We start from the raw sequence: 21,055 nt of genomic DNA, 5'->3' as shown, positions 1-21,055 counted from the left end.
GCAAGCTGCCACTGTTGGGCCCTTCACCCTCACTGCTCCCTGGACGTTGGAGTTGGCTGCCCACCGCTCTGAGGTGTGTGTGTGTTCACTACAACAGATGGGTCAAATGTGTAGGACACATTTCGCTGTACATATTCCAGAGTACTTGCACCTTTTTGTGTGGTGCCCTGGTAGAGCCTGGCGCCCTGTCCAGTGTGTATTCCTGCCTTGCGTCTAGTGATCTCAGTTAGGCTCCGGACCCGGTGCGACCCTGGTCAGAAAGCAGCAGATAAGATAAGGTGCATGGATGGTGCAACATTCTGTGATTCCAGATGGTACAAGGCAGGGCCGTATTACAGAATTAACAGGGCTGTCGATCAATCACTGCTCCCTTGGTTCTCCCAGTAGTCAGAGCAAATGTGTGAAATTTCTATCACTGAAAACGGCATAAAGAGTTGACCTTTTAAAAAAACTATTAGAAAGCATTAGGTCTATCTCTGTAGGGTTACAGTGGCTTATATTACTACAAATATACCGCCCACCACTCGTACTAAATAAGTCTGTAGGAACAGTCTGTTACTGAACTCTCCACCGCAGTATTTACACAGCACTGCACATTCAGACTGCTCTTATAATGTCTAGAAAAAGATACTTCACAAAATAACACAGATGGAGCGCTCTAACTCCTAACAATGGAGCTTTTGGAAAGTCCAGATCCTTCAGCTCCTACTCAGTCAGGAGACTCTTGGAAACTGGAGAAAATGGAAGAGGGCTGGTCCAGGCACAGGGCTGGTCCAGGAAGAGGTCTGGTCCAGGCAGAGGTATGGACCAGGCAGAGGGCTAGACCAGGACGTGGTCTGGTACAGGAAGAGGTCTGGTTCAGGCAGAGGGCTAGACCAGGATGTGGTCTGGTCAAGTAAGAGGTCTGGTCCAGGCAGAGGTATGGTCCAGGCAGAGGGCTAGACCAGGACGTGGTCTGGTCAAGGAAGAGGTCTGGTCCAGGAAGAGGTCTGGTTCAGGCTGAGGGCTAGACCAGGTCGTGGTCTGGTTCAGAAAGAGGGCTGGTCCAGGCAGAATTCTGGTCAAGGAAGAGGTCTAGTCCAGGAAGTGGTCTTGTCCAGGCAGAGGGCTAGACCAGGACGTAGTTCCCTCAGAAACTCTAAGGAGGAACGACAGCTCCTCAATATTGTGGCGTTTTCGGAAAGCTGGCAGATGTTGGGGGCTCAACAGAAGAAAACAGAGTTGGTCCCTTACCAGATGGGTCAAGATAATTAACCATTAGAGCAGAAGTTCACGCCTCCGCTCGGGTCGGCGAAATCCCCCACAAGGATGTTGCGGCTCCAGAGACACTCCGGATTAGCATTTCCGCTTTCTAATGCCACATTAGCATCTCCTCAGAACCCTGGCACATTCGCTCACATTAGCATCCTACGCTCGCCGTCCACCAAGAGATTCGCATGGCTTCTGTTTGGGCTCTTTTGGGGGAGGGGGCGATCGCTTGGCATTACGATCTCAGCCTTTTACATTTCAGATTGAATTTGCACAATTGATTCTTACAGAGAAACGAGCGAGAAATGGTGAGCTCAGGGCTTAAGAGCTTCTGCATGTTGAGGTTCATCTATGCTGTCTGTTCGGGGACACCTGGAAATACAGCTGAGCAGGTAGATCACACGCATATACACCAATCAGCCATAACATTAGTACCTCCTGCCTAATATTGAGGAGTCCCCCATTGCTCCCCAGCCCTGCCTCGCTGAGGCATGGACTCCACAAGACCTCCGAAAGTGTCCTGCTGTGGTCTCTGGTTAGCAGCAGATCCTGGAAGTCCTGTCAGTTGTAATTAGACTGTTGTACTGTACAGTTGTACTGACCACTGCATACCAGGGACACGCCACAAGACCTGCCTAATGTTTCGGAGATGTTCTGACCCAGTCATTCTAGTCTAGAACATCAGTTTCTGGGACCCTTTTTTCCCTGCATTCCTGCGTTGTTATTGTTTACGCCAAACCTGGTCTTCATACCAAGTAGGACACACTGAAGAACATGAAGCGTTGAAGTGTTGAAGATCACCCAAATATACCCAAAGCATTCGAACCCCGCCGCTTTATGATCACAGGCCGTGATGGTGGGTTTAGTGTGAAACGCTCGGTTCTAGATAACCTCCCCCAGTCAGAGCTGGAGTTCTACAGTGGAGGTGAAGGGAAGCAGACCCTAGTCTGAAGCTCTAATAAAAAGAAGCTCCTCACAGAAAGTTCTTCACCTAATGGTGATGAAGACGCTGCCTGATGCCTGAGACACTGTTCTACCAGAGTTCTGAGAAGAGCTCGGCTCTAGAACCTGCTTTTAAAATCAGATCATTAAAATGGTGGAGGGATACATGCTGCCTTTAGGGTGTAGTGCAGCTACAGAAAGTAGTCCCTAAAGAAAACTGGATTAGTTGAGATTCTCTATTCACTATTTTACCATCATCATCATCATCATTTCATAGAAAACTGTTGTAGTCACGGCGACCGACGCCTGGTTTTATTCACCTTTAGGCCCAACAAAGCCTGTTGTAGTCCAGCTCCCTGACATTCAAACTGTAGCTGATGGAGAATCTGGAGGTTTGACACGTTTGCCCAGCTGAAGGAGTGTTTAACACCACCAGCCTTGACAGTAGAACCCCGACCAGTGGAGTTCTTCTTTTATTATTGTATCGCTGCCTCTGTGCCGGCGCTTTTAATCAGCTTCAATCAGACGAGCGCAGAAGTCGGGGCGTGTTTTTGACAGCCCTGTTTCTCTGGCCGAGCTGCTGGCAGTGTGCGAGAGGGTTACAGCTGCTGGAGGCCGGGGAAAAGGCCTCCATTGTTCAGAGCCTGTCATGCTCCACAGCTTCTCTTTGTTGCAGCTTTTAAAAAGCGATGGCTCGTCTGTATTATTTATCAGCATGGAAAGTATCTGTATTCATGCCTCTCAGAACACACACACTCACACACACACAAATAAACAAACACCATCATCAAGCGAAGGTTGCCTCGGGCGCAGACCTGGCGCTGTAGATTGTGGAAGTGTGTGGAAATAAATGACGAAATAAAAACAAACCTGGAGCATTTCAGATTTGCTCATGAAGAGAGAGAAGTTTGGTGAAAGGTCTAATTTATTCAGTTTCCTCTCTCTTACTTCAATACAGTTGGAAAACAAACGGTGTAGCATAGTGGGTAACAACACTTCAGGCTAGGGTTCAAGCCCACCAGTCCAGTGACTCCAGTTTTTGGCCAAACCCTTCAAATGTAAGTGGACTCTGGAAACTGTAAGTGTTCATTTCTTGACCAACCAGTCAGGGGGCCGGATTCACAAAAGCCTCCCTGGTGTTCAGTTCAGGAGGACAGTGGGATCCATCATTATAAGAGCAGATCTGTGATCATCAATCTGTCCTGGGCTCTGTTAGGACGTTCCTCAAGAACTCATTTGGGAACGTTCTTATGAAAACACAGAGTATGTTTACATCCCCTTAATAATCCCATAACCACACAAGTCCAATCAACGCCTTTACTCGCACTTGAGTAATCAGATAATGGGAAAACCCAGGGTTTACATGACCCAGGCAGTGATCGGATTTCTACTTTGCGACCAGCCAATAATCTCACAGAAGCATGGGAGGGAAACTTCAGACTTCCTGCCTCGGCTTTTTAGGAACATGAACTTTTTCTATATTATTTAGCGGCAAATATGGATCTATATTTTTATGGTTTCTAACAGAACGCAGTGCTTCTGTTCTCACAGCTCTCTCAGTACTGCTGCAAAGACAGAGACGATCGTCTGTCCTGTCCGATTACGATTGTGTGCATGCGCAGACTGAGGGAACCAATAGAAATCAGCGAAAGTGTAAACATGCACAGAGATCTGACTCTGATTACTGAGCTAAAATTCAGCAATTCTAGCTAAAAAAGCAGATTTCTAGGCCTTAATCTAATAAGTCTGATCAAAGAAAATCTGTAGAAGTATACTGTTTACATGATCACTTATTATTTGACCACTATTATTATGTGCATGTTTACACACTTATTGGTGAATGAGGCCTGTTTTGAATATTAATATTATTAAGAATGTTCCTGAATGCAGTTTTTGAAGCAAAACAAACTCAAATAAAAAAAGTTGTAATTATGATTTTTAAGATTTTGTAACAAAGCCTTTTCTGAACCTGCTGTTCAGAAATTTCTGTAAACCAGATCTAGAAGTGAGGTGGAAGAAATGACTAATAGGAAAAGACGTCCTCTGGGTAAAATCAGAACTGTGGTGTAACGTCGGAAAGTCTCTACTAACAGTAGAAGAACCTCCACTTTACTCCTGTTAAATTAAAGGTAAAGGTGTAGGTATCTGTCACTGGTCTGTGTACAGCGAAATGTATCCTCTGCATTTGACCCATCTGTGGTAGTGAACACACACACACAGAGCGGTGGGCAGCCAACTCCAGCACCCGGGGAGCAGAGAGGGTGAAGGGCCTTGCTCAAAGGCCTTGCTGTGGGTATCGAACCCACAACCCGGTCATCAATATTATTATTATTATTATTTTTATTTTTTTTTATAACCTATTTATTTATTTATTTATTTTTATTAAATCATCATTTTCATAATTTTAGAGGCTGACCTTCTGACCTCTTACAGTCTGACCATTATGAGGTGTCGGGAGATTAGGTAAAATATAATTTTTTTTTTTTTTTTAATTAAAAACAAATGAATGTAACTTTTATGTGATGTATGAAGTACAAACTGCACCGGCCCCAGGTGGAGGTGTTCAGTAATCTCTAATAGACTTGCTGATGGGGTTTCTGACTCGGTATGATGTAGTCTAAACTGCTGCTTTAAGAGAATGGACCAATTCCGGCAGACTTGCTTTCAGAATAAGAGCAAAGGCCAGCTTTTGCATTCAAATCCAGGTGGAAACCGTCTGCCAGACAGAAGAGAGAGTGGCCTAGATCTGAATCAGGGACAGGTAATACAGGTGGGCTTTGATCCTTGCAGATCTGACAGGTGCCATTTCTTCCTTGCTCTGCATTAGCATGATAGTTTGGGGACAAAAACCGTAATTAGATCCGCGCTGTTCTGTGGTAAAGGCAGCGGTTCTCGACCCTGTGGACCGTTCTACTGCTTAAATGGTGCTTCGGCCGGCTGACTGTTGGGGAGAGGGAAGACCACCTAACCACCTAGAAAGATAGATTGGACAGTTATGCTTACTGAACCTTCCACTTACGGATGGCTGTGGCATCACCAGGGATCAAACCTGCAACCTCCTGGTGACAGAGCCATCTGTAAGTCACTGAATGTCCTGTTCTGTTTTTGTTGTTTTGTTTTTTAAATATTTGTTTTTTCTCTTTTGCTCCTCAGACTCCGAGCTGCTGTACCGTAACCGGGACGGGCATGTGGTTAAACTTAACGTGGAGACCAACACCACGGTGCTTCTGGTGGACAACAAGATGTTTGTGAGTAGTTGTGGTGATTCTGATGCAGTAGAACCAGTAATGCAGTTCAGTGCAGTGATAAATAAGCTGGAGTTTATCTTTAGCTAGGTTTGCATATCCCACATATTTAACATAATGCACCCTACATGTCCAAATGTTTGTTGACACCTCGTCTTATGAACGCATTCAGTTAACACAGATGTGCAGATGCACACACACAGCTTTTTTAGACCCTGTAGATATATACACCATGCTGCCTAATGCCAGGCGTGGGCTAGTAGAGGGGTACAAAGCCCCCCATCATTGAGAAGCTGTGGAGCAGTGGAAGAACTGTGTTCTCTGGAATGATGGATGGTGGAGCTCCATCCAGTACTTTTGTTTGGGATGAGTTGGGGATGATGAGGTGGGGTGGTGATCATCATCCAACATCCTGAGCTCACTAACAACACTCTTGTTGCTGAATGCTATCAAATCCTCACAACAATTCCCCTCCAAAATCTAGTAGAAAGTCTTCGTCTCTGAACAGTAGAGACAGTTAGCAGGCGACCCAGTATTTTTGCAGAGATGGATTTTATCGGACGTTAGGAGGAGCTTCAGGCGTGCTCTCTGTCCTCTCTGGATGTTATGAAGTCCAACAATGTCTAAGCAGGTGTTTCTGGGCTGGTAAGCAGCAGGTAACAGAGAACGCAATACAAGACAGTGTACCTTTATCACGCCGAAGAAACAAGAAGTGTTGGATACTGAACAGCAGCGCTAACGCGTGATTGCTACCAGACGGAAAGAGCCTTCAGACTAACAGACATTTCCTGAGCTGTTCGCTGTGTTCTGTCTGCGAGCTCTTCCCATGTAAAACACAGGCATAAACGTCAGCACACCAGCAGAGAGACGCAGCTGAGCGTGAGCACCTTCTCTTAAACTGCAGCTTTATTTCCATCATTTTGGCCAACATTTCCCACGTTTGCTGGAATTAAAGTCAGCGGCTTGCGTAATTTAAGAAATGCAGCAGTTGGACAAAAGAATAAGGCAGAGGAGTTATGGACCCTGTGTGGTGTTTTGTTAAGCTAACAGAAGAGTATTTAATGAGATTTTGTCCTTGTGCTTTCAGGAAACCTATAAAGCCAGCAAATACCAGATCTCCCCTGATTTGACTCATGTGCTGCTGGCCTACAGTGTTGTTCCGGTGAGTCTGAAAGCTCTGCTGCGTTTACTGTTTTCTCATGGTATTAACTGAAACCGAATGAATGGAAATGGATTATTGTCCACCAGGCTAATTGTTTTCCCATTTGCTGCAGTTTAAACCAATCAGACCAGCTGCATCGTGTTCCCAGCATCTCTGGTGTTCAGTTCCTTAAATGAGAGAGATGCATTTTTACTGTGAAACTGGAATCCTGGGCTAAGCCTAGTGTATCATTTCCTTCCCTCAACAAACTACTCCATACATTTGCACAATAAATGGAAAGTAGTAGGAAGTATTCTAGTATATAGGAGTGTTTATTGAGGGTATTTATGGACTAATATTTTCTATTCTAGTGTAGAGGAGTGTTTATTGAGGTGTTTATAGACTAATATCTCCTATTCTAGTGTAAAGGAGTGTTTATTGAGGAGTTTATGTACTAATATCTCCTATTCTAGTGTATAGGAGTGTTTACTGAGGTGTTTATGGACTAATAACTCCTATTCTAGTGTATAGGAGGTGTTTATGGACTAATATCTTATATTCTAGTGTATAGGAGTGTTTATTGAGGTGTTTATGGACTAATATCTTATATTCTAGTGTATAGGAGTGTTTATTGAGGTGTTTATAGACTAATATATCCTATTCTAGTGTATAGGAGTGTTTATTGAGGTGTTTATGGACTAGTATCTCCTATTCTAGTATAGAGGAGTGTTTATTGAGGTGTTTATGGACTAATATCTCCTATTCTAGTGTATAGGAGTGTTTACTTAGGTGTTTATGGACTAATAACTCCTATTCTAGTGTATAGGAGTGTTTATTGAGGTGTTTATGGACTAATATCTCCTATTCTAGTGTATAGGAGTGTTTATTGAGGTGTTTATGGACTAATATCTCCTATTCTAGTGTATAGGAGTGTTTATTGAGGTGTGTATGGACTAATATCTCCTATTCTAGTGTATAGGAGTGTTTATTGAGGTGTTTATGGACTAATATCTCTATTCTAGTGTATAGGAGTGTTTATTGAGGTGTTTATGGACTAATAACTCCTATTCTAGTGTATAGGAGTGTTTATTGAGGTGTGTATGGACTAATATCTCCTATTCTAGTGTATATGAGTGTTTATTGAGGTGTTTATGGACTAATATCTCCTATTCTAGTGTATAGGAGTGTTAATTGAGGAGTTTATGGATTAATAGCTTTATTAAGAGTGTATTGTCAGATATTATCACATTATTCAAAACACAAGGTCTTTAGCCTTCAAGGTAGGTATTTAAATGCTAAATTAATTAGCTTCATTTGTATTTCCTCTTGGTTCTGCTGATTTTTAACAGATAGGTTTTTGGTTTTTCTCTTTCGTACAGCTATACCAGTATTCATACACAGCCTCGTACATCATCTGCAGTCTGCACACTCCGTAAGTTTCCTCTCTACTATCTTATCTCAAATCATGGTCATGCCTTAAACACGAAGGGCTGTTAATTATGACAGATAACCACTAAGCTGGAGGTCTGGATGGGATCATTTCAGTCTGACTGAACGCGACGACAAAGCAGAGCAGTTAAATGTCAGTTGGTGCCGCCACCTAGTGGACATACACTCTTAAAAAAAAAGAGGCTTTAGTAAAGGCAGCGGTGGTGTATAAACAACAACAGTTATAATACTTCAGTGGTTCATACCAGGCAGCATTGATGATAAACACTTCTCATTTGAGCTCTTAATTAAAAACAGACACTTCTGCAGTTCAGTATGAATTAAAAACCTGGATGAATTGGATTTTTTGTTTGAACCATTCCAGTCGAACAGACCAGAGGGGGCGATAGAGAGGCGATTATATGACCTGTTGTGTGTCTGTGTTGTTTTTGTCTCACAGGGACACAGTGGTTTTGGCTGCTCCTGAGGTGGAGAGCACAATGCTGCAGTTCGCTGGATGGGGTCCTAAAGGCCAGCAGCTGGTGAGACACACACTCACACACACACAGTGAACACTATTCAGAGTACAGAAAAAAAACTGTCAGAGTGAAAGAGTGTGTGTGCTTAGTAAGATGGAGAAGACTGAGATGTGATAGGCCTGGCAAGGCTGAGCCCTCCCCCCCTCCACATAAACACACACACAGATACACACACACAGTAACAGATGGCATCAGGGTGGCACAGCGGCAGTCCTGGGAATGGTACAGCAGTCTCGTCTTTTTGTGACCTTCAGTGTGTGAGTGTGATGGATACAGTCGTAAAAATTTTGTCCAATTTATCCTGCTTCTGTTGGAGTAACTGTCTCTACTGTCCAGGAAGACGTCTTCCTGCTAGATTTTGGAGGAGCATTGCTGTGAGGATTTGATTGCATTCAGCAACAAGAGTGCTAGTGAGGTCAGGATGTTGGATGATCATCACCACCCCATCTCATCATCCCCAGCACCCCAACTCATCCCAAAAATACTGGATGGAGCTCCACCTTCACCATCTTTCCAGAGAACACAGTTCTTCCACTGCTCCACAGCTTCTCAATGCTGGGGGGCTTTATTATACCCCTCTATAGCCCACGCCTGGCATTAGGCATCATGGTGGCAATAGGTTCATCTGCTCCAAAGAGTCCTATTTTATTAACAATACTTCACTACAGGGATTAGACAAGCTGTGTGTCTGATTTGCACATCTGTGTCAGTGTTTTTAGAAGCCGTGTCCACAAACATTTGGACACTGTGTGCGTGTATGCTTGAGCATCAGGTGTGTAATCTGTGGCTGCTGCCGCAGGAGACTCCGTCTCAGCGTGGCTCTGAGGCCTCGGGCAATTAGTCTGCAGTGACAGAAACATCAGCAGGAGCTGAACCCCCAGCAGTCTGACCGCTATGAAGGTCACCCTGCAGACGCACCAGGTGGGCGGGCCAACAGATGTAGATTGAGGGGATAACAGAAAAGAGGACGTGCAGAGACTGGCTCTGCATGGAAATTAATTCCCACAGCCACTGTTGAGAACTACTGCCAAAAGAATAGGACTCCCCTGGATAAACATGAACCTATTGGCACCATGCTGCCTAATGCCAGGTGTGGGCTATAAAGGGGTATAGCGGCCCCCAGCATTGAGAAGCTGTGGAGCAGTGGAAGAACTGTGTTCTCTGGAATGATGGTGGTGGAGCTCCATCCAGTACTGTTGGAATGAGTCGGGGATGATGAGGTGGGGTGGTGATCACCATCATCCAACATCCTGACCTCACTAACGCTCTTGTCACACTGAATGCAATCAGATCCTCACTGCAATGCTCCTCCAAAATCTAGCAGAAAGCCTTCTTCTTCTCTGGACAGTAGAGATTACAGTTACTCCAACAAAAGCAGGATCAGCTCTTTTAATACTCTTGAAGAATCAATACACGAGCAGGTGTCCCAATACTTTTGTCACCCACAAATTACTTTATATATAAATAAAGATGGATTAATTGATGAAGGCCCGTGGTTCTGGAAGGAAGGGTTAAATGAAGCTCTGGCAGGAGACCAGCGCAGCAGATGACAGCGAAGGCAGGGACGCCTCTGACAAATGTCATTGTCAGTCACAAGCTGGGACACACACATGCTCCACACACACACACACACACACACTCCTCACACACTTCAGGAGTCTTCTCCTTACGTCAGCATCTGGCCTTCATTCAGGAACCTTCGATTGCCACGTCTCCCCTCCACGCTCCATTTCTCTGCCTCCATCACCCGCACATAGCGATACTCCTCAGATACGCTCATCACCTCATTAATATTCACGCCTGCGCTGTCTGCATCCAGGAAACGAGCAATCTAGTACATCATTAGCTGCAATCACTGTCGTTAACTGATCCCTCAGATCACTGAGTAACTGATTACATGCAGTACTGGCTTTACTGCTTTGACTGAATAGAACGAGTTTGGGCCCAAAATATCTGCTGTTTACTGTGAAAATGGTTCTGTGGCCTAAAGGTGTAGACCCCTCGTTTGCTAGTGTTTAGATGTGAAGGGCCCAGGACCTCATCTACATGGCTTATGACGAACACTGCGCCGGGGATGCAGGTGAGGTTGGCGGCCGGCGCGCCAGTGATGCTAACACCACGATAACGATCCTACCACCCTACTATGCTGGGCGAGGCCTCGCCTCAGTAGCGTCAATGCAGTAGCGATGCTAGCTGAAACCAACAGCTGATGCAATGCGATGCTACCACACCGTACCGCGCCGGGATAACGGGGTCCACTGTCCAGCGTAAGCAGCTAGTTGCTCTGAGCTTGCAGAGGACCGCTCCGAAGTCCGAAGTCTCAGACAACTAGACGCTTCAGAGCTTCAGAAACCCAGTAGATCAATGTACCAGAGGCAGAACAACGAGAAGCAATTTGATGAACGAAGGACATGCAGAGTGGCCGGCCGGCCGTCGTCATGGCAACTGTGATACTCTCAGTGACCGCAATCTAGCCAGCGGCACGCCAAGTCTGCACTCTTAAAAAAGGACGGTGTCAACAAGGGTTCTTTGTGTGTTGCCTTAGAATAGGCACTTTGGGTCCCTGAGGAACCTGTCAGTGTTTCAGAATTGGGCGATTTTGAGTGATTTCTGTAGTTTCTTCTGGGGCAGAATGAGTGACCGCACACATCGATGATGGGAACCAACATGAGTCCAATTAAATTTGTTGGTTTCTTGGATCCTGGACCTTGAACCTGACCTTTAGGCACACTCCACATATTTCCTGTAGGGTCGAGCATGGAAACAGGCGCAGTGTTTTAGTGGGAGCCTCATCTGAGGTTTGTGTTGAAGTTGGTAAAACTGCAGCACAGGCGCGAACAGACTGCTCACTCTCAGCTGTCAGTCACTTTTTTTGACGATCGCTTGGCTGATTAGCACAGTCGCGGCGCCTCACTGAGACGAGTTCTCATCAGCGCCGTCGATGGAACACCCTGCGAGCACTCGTGCTGTGGAGAAAAGCCTCATACAAATCTGTGAAAGACAAATCTGCCTTTTTATCACCTCACTGCAGCAGAGGGGTCCTTCAGATGAGACCGAAACTACCTTTTGTTTTTGCAGTGGACATATATATATATATACACACACACATATATGTCCAAATGTTTGTAGACACCCCTTCTAATGAATGCATTTTCAATGCAAGTTTTGCTGACATTGCTGACAAAGATGTGCAAATGCACACACAGCTTGTCTAGTCCCTGTAGAGAAGTAGTACTGCCAATAGATTAGGACTCTCTTTAGCAGATCAACAAACATAAACCTATTGGCAGGTAGAGTTAAAGTTCTGCCCAAGGACTAACAGAGTGTTATTGGTGTAGAGTGGCCTAGTCTGCCATCTGCTGTTACCCACTGCATCAGCCACACTCAACTCACACTTACACAAATAGTCATAATCAAAAGAATTATTATTATTAATATAAGAATTTACCAAAAAATGACAGAAAAGGTGAGAACAGATGTCTACTAAAAATGTCCAATGTAAAATTAGTGACCGCACAAATATTCACCTTTTTAGGTCAGTGATCGACCTCATTCAGCAGTGGTCCAGGGAATTGGTGCTAGTAGTCTTACAGTTTGTGAAATGGAGATGACCTGAGTGCAGCGTCTCAAGTGATTGTAGTATGAATACAGCTGTCTGGAAGCTCCAGTGCCTGGTTAATCAGTATTCCTGGCTACAAATGAAGACATTGTGACGACCAATCGGGACGCTCCACACAACTCCTAGAACAGCTTATTGAAGTCAGGGGATGGGTATAAAAAATATGGCCAAGTCACTGAAGATCCCCTGGAGTTCAGTTAAATCCATCATTAAGAAATGGGAGGAATGTGGAGTGACCGTGCGAGGAAGAGGAGGAGGAGGAGGAGGAGGAAGAGGTGGGGGAGGAGATCCAAAGGTTTAAACACTTTCTATAGGCACTTCATACAGAAGTGAAGTCAAGTCAGTTCATGCTGCACTCATGGTGGTCCTGACGGTGTGAGAAAGGGTCTTTGCGCTCTGTAGGAACTGTGTGTATAAATAAGAGTAGATGTTGAGTTCAGTTGATGTTCTAAACCCGGCCTGTTGTGCGATTTCTTCCATAGATCTTCATATTTGAAAACAACATCTATTACCAAGCCACCGTGAGGGACAAACCCATCCGCCTGGTCACCACGGGAAGAGAGGGCGTCATATTTAACGGACTCACTGACTGGCTTTATGAAGGTAAGGTGCAAGTATTTGGTACAGCGAAATGTGTCCTCCACACACACACACACACACACACTAGTGAACAAGGGGCAGTGATCGCACACACATACCCACCAGAGCTTTGGGCAGCCAACTCCAGCACCCTGGGAGCAGAAAGGGTGACGAGCCTTGCATTAAGAGCCCAACAGTGGCAGCTTGCAGAGCCTGGGTATCGAACCCACAACCTGATACATGATACACGATGTTAGTCTGATATACATGATTGCAGACAAAATGCAACAGTAGCCACAGACTCTTAAAAACACCTGTTCAGACACTCTCCCGTTCTAAATACAGTGATTTGTATTCAATATCTGTTGCACTTCATCCAAGTAAAGCAGTGTAATTACACTGTTTATAATGAAACGCGCCACAATACTAACAATGTCCTCGATACGCTTAATATCTCATAATATCTCATAATATCTACATTTATCACGATGCGATTAAAATATGGTCATATTGCCCAGGCCTAACTGACCGGTTCCTGTATTGGGGAAGAGGTTTCACCTGCAGTTGTTCAGAGCATCTCTCAGACGTTCGGCAGAACACAGTGTTTGGTTTGTTGCCCTGTAGGCAGGTGTTCTGCCCTGTTATTTATTTATTTCCTTGGCATATTTGGATTCACCTCAAAGACTCTGCCTCACTCGAGACCCGGTTTTGTCTCTCATGTTTTTGTGCTGAACAGTATTAATTAGCTCATTTAGCGTCTTCTAATCTGTGTGTGCTGTGCTAATATGTTCACCTGCCTGACTTTATGGGATCCTCCATCATTGAGCACCTGGACCCGCGAGTGATTGTATGACATATGAAACGTATACAATGTGCCTCATTTGCTCATATATACACAGAACTGTGTAAAGGTTGTAGCCTCCTGTACATTAGAGTGTAAAGATGCTTATCTGGGCAGTTAAACACTAATAACATTCCTACAGAAATTCATGGTGATTCTCCATCTTCAAAGCTCTCCTCAGGGGAGTCTAGTATTATTTTTAGCTCTCCTCCAGCACCTGGTTTGGTAAATCAGTGCTTGTCTAGTCCCTGTAGAGACCTAAATTAACCTGTTGGCACCATGCCTAATGCCCGGGAACTGTGTTCTCTGGAATCATGGTGGTGCCCCATCCAGTACTTTTGGGATGAGTTGGGGAGTTGTGTTTTGGGATGATGAGGTGTGGTGGTGATCATCTCCATCCAACATCCTGACCTTATTAATGCTGCTGTCGCAGAATGCAATCAAATCCTCACAGCAATGCTGCTCCAAAATCTAGTAGAAAGTCTTCTTCCCTGGACAGTAAAGAGTTACTCCAACAGAAGCAGGATGCAAGATTGTTCTAGGCTTGTTAAACACAGGGGTTCTGTGGTTCTTCTTCAGGTGAGGTCACAATCTGCAATATGTTATTCAGTATCTAGAATAAATGACCGATTCTGAATCTATAATAAATGATTCAGTATCTACTAGAAATTATTAGGTGTCTAGTAGGAATGATTAGTTATCTACAATAAATGACTCAGTATCTAGTATAAATGATTGAGTCGGTTGCGTAAATGGTTCTGTTTCTACAGTAATCGATTCAATGTCTAGTATAAATGATTCAGAACCTGATATGATTGATTCAGTATGTGGTATAAATAATGTAGTATGTCCTATAATTGATTCAGTATCTGCAATATATTTGGTATCTCGCATAAATGATTCAGTATGTAGTTTAACTGATTTAGTATCTATAATAAATTATTCAGTATCTAGTTTAAATGATTTAGGATCTATAATAAATTATTCAGTATCTAGTTTAAATGATTTAGTATCTATAATAAATGATTCAGTATATAGTTTAAATGATTTAGTATCTATAATAAATGATTCAGTATCTAGTATAAATGATTCAGTATGTGATATGAATGATACTGATACTCTTTACTAAAGGGGTTCTAGATACCACCGAAAAGAGGTCCGTTTGAAGTGTGGGTACCCACACAAATCAGTTTCTCATTTTACTGAAGGTGGTGGAGTATTTGCTGTAAAGCTTGTCCGACCTGGCAACAGTTGCTATGGAAGAACGCATCAGTAGATGGAAGAGGGATAGATCGATTAAAGCTGATGTTCTGCTTTTTAACCTCTGAGTCATTGTTTCATGTTGGCTGCTGCTCAGAGCTCAGGTGGAGCTGAGGTGAGATATGTCCTCATGTTCTCCCCAAACACTCACACACTCACACACACACACACACACACACACACACAGAAATGAAACATATCCACCCTGCTGCTCCGATCTGATGAGACACAGCTCATAAATCCTGCCTCCACCGCTCGCGCTTTTCCATTTCTCACTTTGATGGTTTGACACCGATACAGGCTACCCCTCTCTCTCTCTCTCGCACCCCCCCCCCCTCTCTTTCTCGCGCGCACCCACCCCCCCTTCCCTCTCACTCTTGCCCTGGGCAGATACGGTTCACTCTTCTGTTCCTGGAAATGATGGAATTTTTGATTGTGTTGTCCGCTGCTTGGCTGTGGAGGCCTGCTGGAGAGGCTGAAGTGAGGATTACAGGCCTGCTCCTCAGGATCTTTTCGAGGTGCAGTGTAGATCAGGGGTCCGCAGCCTGTGCCTCTTTTACGGTCCCCTGGTGTAGAATTCAACATTAGGTCAAAATGAAGCAGCAGTAAATAAAGCAGAGTGAACAGCAACAGTTAAACTCCCAGAAGGCTAGGCTCTTTAAATCCTAGCTTAAGACCCTCTACATTCTGCTCTTTTATATTCTATACATGATTCAGGATCTTTTATTACTTGTACAGTTTTTAGTCTAAATGATTCAGTATCTACAATAAATTATTCAGTATATATAGTAAATGGTTTGGTATAGTATAAATGATTCAATATCTACAATAAATGATTCAGTATCTATTGTTAATGATTTGGTATTTAGTTTAAATAATTCTGTATCTGCAATATAGATTTCAGTATAAATTATTTATATTGTATATAAACATATTGTATATAAATTCATTTATAGGTATATAGTATTACTTATTTGGGATCTACTATATGTGATTCAGTTTATACAGTAAATAATTTGGTATAGTATAAATGAGTCAGTATCTATAATGAATGATTCACTATATACAGTAAATGATTCAGTATATACTGTAAATGATTTAGTATATACAATAAATGATTTGGTATATTGTGTAAATGATTCCATATGTATAATACATGATCTAGTATCTATTGTTAATGATTTGCTATCTAGTGTAAATGATTCTATATCTGCAATATAGATTCAGTATAAATTATTTATATTGTATATAAATGTATTTTTAAGTATATAGTATGAAATAGTCAGGATCTACTGTAAATTATTCAGTAATTCAGTAATTGTTATGAAAATAGAATAAACGTGAGCCTATTGGCACCATGCTGCCTAAAGCCAGGCGTGGGCTTGAGGGGTATATAAAGCCCTCCAGCATTGAGAAGCTGTGGAGCAGTGGAAGAACTGTGTTGTCTGGGATGATGGTCCCAGTACTTTTGTCCATATAATGTATAGTGACATGGCTGAAGTTTGGAACATTGGGCCTCATTCGCCAATATTGTCCTAAATGTCCAGCCAGGAGAGAGCTGCAGTAGTCAAGCTTTGAGAGGACGAGGAACTGAACGGGAAGCTGGGTCTCCTCTCTACAGAGGAGATGTTGGTGAGGAGAAATCTGCATGATCCAGTGAGGTTTGCAGAACGATTACTGGTCATCCACAGCTACACCCAGGCTTGGGGCTTATGCAGATGGAGACCAGGGAGTTGTACATGTTTGAGATTGCTCTGCTGGGTCCTCAGGACGCGTGTAGGAGATGCCATCAGCTCCTGCAGCTGTGTGTCAGATCGCTGCTGTTGCTGCGCCACGGTGACAGGAATGGATTTGACTGTGAGTGAAGCCTGACCTTCGCTTTCATGAGATCCCTCCTTTGAAATGAAGCCGCAGCGCCGCTCTGTGCGTTCTGCAGTCTGTTCCGCTACAGCGCCGGTTTACGACCCATCTGAGGTTCTGTACCCGAGCCAAGCCACCGGCTTTGAGAGGCTGCAGCAACAGCAACAAACAGACACAACAACTCTGACCCCCGAGCTGCTACAGAGCGACAGTAAGCAGAGCTTTATGCTCTTTAATCCCGCAGTGCATCTTCTCTCTCATTCACAGGCCTACAGGCTTAAAGCAGGGCAGAGCGGCTCTCTACTGCCATCCTGTGGTTCTGAGCAGTTTGGGGTTTTATTGGATTTTTTTTTAATTGATGTACAAGTTATTCCCCCAAACGTGGTGGAGGTTCTCCATCACTGTGTTCATCATCAGAACATCTCCAAAGTTCTCCTCATGGAGTCTAGTATTATTTAGAGTTCTCCTCAGATCAACACCTGGTTTGGTGGTAAATCAGGGCTTAATGATGATAAATCAGGTGAGCTGCTGCTGCTGATGGAGTTGAACACATCCTCCACGCTGTGCTGGCTGGACTGGGAGGGGGGTGTCCAGGAGAAACCTGGAGGAACCGAGCTCTGTTCTTCAGACTAAGATCTCACTACTTTCTTTAGAATGAGAAGCTCTTGTTTCTCCTTTTTACTGGATTTATGTTCAGCTGCTTTATCTGTTCTGATGAGATCTGGAGCTTCTACAGTAGAACTCTCTCACTGCTGAGAGACTGGAGTTAGATAAATGGAAACCTATACAGTATGTATATATATATATATATATATATGCACCCTTTCCTCCAAACATACATTTTGCTCATTGTTGCTAAAAGGTTTGAGGTGTCAGAGTTTTGGTAAAGCTATGATATTTGTACCAGTTGGTCTTTTTTAATGGCTTAAAGATGCCCAAACTTTTGCATGGAGCTCCTTTAGTTTTTCTATCCTAATAAATTTTAAAGCATTTATCATCTTTAACTTGTAGATTTTGGCTGGATTTGGCCTCTGGAGCTTTTTCAAGCCACTGTCTGTACGCTTGCATTGCCACATGAAAAAACATGACTTTTCACAAAGCAACAATCTGGATTTAAATGTGAATAAAAGACTGAAAAGTGCAATCGCACAAAGACATACATTTTTGAAAAGGGTGCTGACAGATGCAAAAACGTACAACATTTTACCACTGTAACCACAAATGATTCAGTATCTGCAATATAGATTCAGGATAAATGATTTATATTGTATCAGAACATGCTCTGTGGCATTTCCCTCCTCGTCGTTTATTTGTGGGCAGGAGGGGGTTAAAAAACAAGGTCAAGCCATTGAACGAATTTCTGCTGGTAAGAGCTGCTTTCAGTTTTTCCTGAATTGAAGCGCACAGCAGAACAATGATCATGACCCTGAAGCTCTGGTACTGGAACCTGCGATGCTTCACACGGGGATGGCTTCATATATGTAAGAGCCGCATAATCGACTTCTTCCCCCGAGGTCTGAACATTAGTGTGGGTTTCTAAACCAAAAACGCTCAGAATCCAGTTTTACATCACTGTTTTCCAGCTTCTCTTGATCCCGTAGATTTAAACAGACGTTGATGTTTGGGAATATATTAATGTAATCTCTCAGTATCGTTAAAAAAACGAAACGTGTCGCCCAGCTCTACACAATAATGTTCTGCCCACCTTTGTTCCTCAGCCGTTCAGCCCTGCCAGCCCCTTCCTCCTCTGGCTTTAATTGGTCTGTAATTACCTGATTAGCCGCAGAGGATCTCGCCGCTCCCGATGTAGCCGGTCATATTTTATACGCTGTAGTGTTTGGCCGGCACTGTTCCTCCTCTGGCTGCGAGGCTGTCAGCTTTATAGAGTGATGAATGGGGCTCCTGGGGCGAGGGAGCGGCGGCGAATGGCCACCATAAATCACAGACTGTTTTTTTTTTTTTTTTTGCTCATGCTGCAGTTCTGGGTTTCGCATCATGTCCTCGTCCTGTGCCTATTTTAAGCATATTTCCTTTTCCGTCGCATATCAGCACCTGCTTCTCTGTTAGGAGGCCCGTTTTCACATCCCCGTCCACTTCATGCTTTAAGTACAGCACTTGAGGACTGGTCGGTTTCCATGTCAGTCAATTAACTCCTTTCTGCCAAACCCACCAAACACCAGACGTCTAGCTTTGCCAGACTCGGTTGGTAGACACTTCCACAGAGGAGCTTATTAAAGTAGAGCGAGATGAACGTGGTTTCCACTTTAAGTCATGTTTTTCTGTTTGACTTTATTGCAGAGGAGATTTTCCAGAGTTATATCACTCACTGGTGGTCTCCAGATGGCCTCAGGCTGGCCTACGCCACCATCAACGACACCCTGGTGCCCAAGATGGAGATGCCCATGTTTACCAGTAGCCTGTACCCCAGCGCCCAGGAGTACCGCTACCCGAAAGTAAGTGGTTTCGCTGGATCCAGAACATGATTTTGGTTTGGGCCAAAAATATAATTCACAAATGTGTTCTGTTATTTGGCTGACCGATGCAGGCTGGTGAGGAGAACCCTGAGATCTACCTCTCAGTGGTCAGTTTGAATGGCCCCCTCCATACGGTCAGGATGAAGAAACCCGAGGACCCCAGAATCGGGTGAGTCAGACTCAGATTGATTGGATAAGGTGGTATACGCCTGAATTTCACTGAGGAAGAAAGCTGATGGTGGTCTGATGGACCTTAAAGCAGATCTGTCCAGTGGAGTTAAGCTGGAGGGATGTCCGCCGATTTGCCAGTTTGTTAGGTACCCTCCTCGTTCCATGCCTCAGTCTGGACCTGGTGTAAACAGAGGCAGTATTCAACCAAATTCAAACATTCTCAGTCTTGTGATGTGTATGTGATGACCAGACTTTAAGTGTATGTACAAGTTAGGTGTACCTAATAAAATACAATCCCCTTTCAGGAAAGAGTATTACATCACCATGGTGAAGTGGGCTACCAGCACCAAACTGGCAGTGAACTGGCTAAACCGAGCTCAGAACAACTCCATCCTGACCCTGTGTGAAGCCACCACAGGAATCTGCACCAAGGTGACCTGCACATAAACAATCAGTTTTGCATATTTAGATTTGAACAGCATTAGTCATGAAGTCCATCTTAAAATACCTTAAAAATTCCACCTTATGATGAGCTCAATCGGAGTGGAGATTTGGTGTGAAATTGTGGAGTGTCCATTGTAGAGTTACTGACCAACTCTGATTTACAGTGGTGGTGAATGGAACCAGTCTCAGATACAGCCCATATTTTATTTACCATCCCACCCCAACCCACCAGTGCAGCTAAACGAGTCTTCTGAGTTTTATATGAAATGATGATGATGATGATGATGGTGGTAAAATAGTGGAGAATCTCAACTAATAGTTTTATAGGGACTACTTTCTGTAGCCGCACTACACCCTAAAGGCAGCATGTATCCCTCCACCATTTTAATGATCTGGTTTTAAAAGCAGGTTCTAGAGCCGAACTCTTCTCAGAACTCTGGTAGAACAGTGTCTCAGGCATCAGGCAGCGTCTTCATCACCATTAGGTGAAGAACTTTCTGTGAGGAGCTTCTTTTTATTAGAGCTTCAGACTAGGGTCTGCTTCCCTTCACCTCCACTGTAGAACTCCAGCTCTGATTCTCACCAGAGACCAGACCAGTCGTCTCAACACACAGAGATACAGAAGACCTCTGTGTCTCTCCCCCTCTCCTTTCCCAGCCTCCTCTCCTGGTGTTAGTAGATAAAAGCAGCAGGAACCACCAAATCACCAAATGCCACATTAACATAATCCTTCATCTAAATTAGATCACTCTGTTATTCAGGTTCAGAATAATTCCCCGGCTAATGTTTTCATTCTCCTGTGCCTCCTTATTACTAACCTTTACTGAGGAGTAGGCACATCACTGATCACTGAAACGGGGCGACGGCGGGAACGCAGGCCTAGAACCACCCTCTCAACAACACTCTCTCGCAGCCATATTTATATAAAACCTGCCGATATGACATGATACTGTAAGAAAGACAATATTGATTGATTGATATTGACTGATTGATGATTTCTTTAATAGTACAACACCATAATATGCAAATAAATTGACTTTTTTATCCAATCAGAACGGTAGGATCTGGAGATCCACTACACTATCTAGGGTTTAAACACTAATTAAACCATTGCTGCTGTTAGTATGCTAATTAATAATCAATGCGGTGTTTTTAAGAATTGATACAGTATTACAGAACATAATATTGTGATGCTTCAACATATTGATATATATTATATATATAAACACTAATATTGGAATAAATCCAAATAACATTCCTACAA

At 43.8% G+C, this 21,055-nt stretch overlaps 1 protein-coding gene across 2 annotated transcripts in view; it reads left to right on the top strand.

Annotated features, from left to right (window-relative positions):
* Positions 1-21,055, top strand: part of dpp6b (dipeptidyl-peptidase 6b) — a 148,252-nt gene that overhangs the window by 85,694 nt on the left and 41,503 nt on the right. For both annotated transcript variants that reach the window (XM_072688447.1, XM_072688448.1), the window contains exons 4-11: positions 5,344-5,438; positions 6,523-6,597; positions 7,956-8,008; positions 8,465-8,546; positions 12,645-12,765; positions 19,001-19,155; positions 19,248-19,345; positions 19,653-19,779. In XM_072688447.1, coding sequence (XP_072544548.1) covers positions 5,344-5,438; positions 6,523-6,597; positions 7,956-8,008; positions 8,465-8,546; positions 12,645-12,765; positions 19,001-19,155; positions 19,248-19,345; positions 19,653-19,779 — 806 coding nt within the window. The remainder of the gene's footprint in view (positions 1-5,343; positions 5,439-6,522; positions 6,598-7,955; positions 8,009-8,464; positions 8,547-12,644; positions 12,766-19,000; positions 19,156-19,247; positions 19,346-19,652; positions 19,780-21,055) is intronic.

Source organism: Salminus brasiliensis, chromosome 9 (assembly GCF_030463535.1).
Source record: "Salminus brasiliensis chromosome 9, fSalBra1.hap2, whole genome shotgun sequence".
NCBI classification, from domain to species: Eukaryota; Metazoa; Chordata; class Actinopteri; order Characiformes; family Bryconidae; genus Salminus; species Salminus brasiliensis.
Note: the sequence above shows the minus strand (reverse complement) of the source record. Positions and strands in the feature narration are given on the sequence as shown.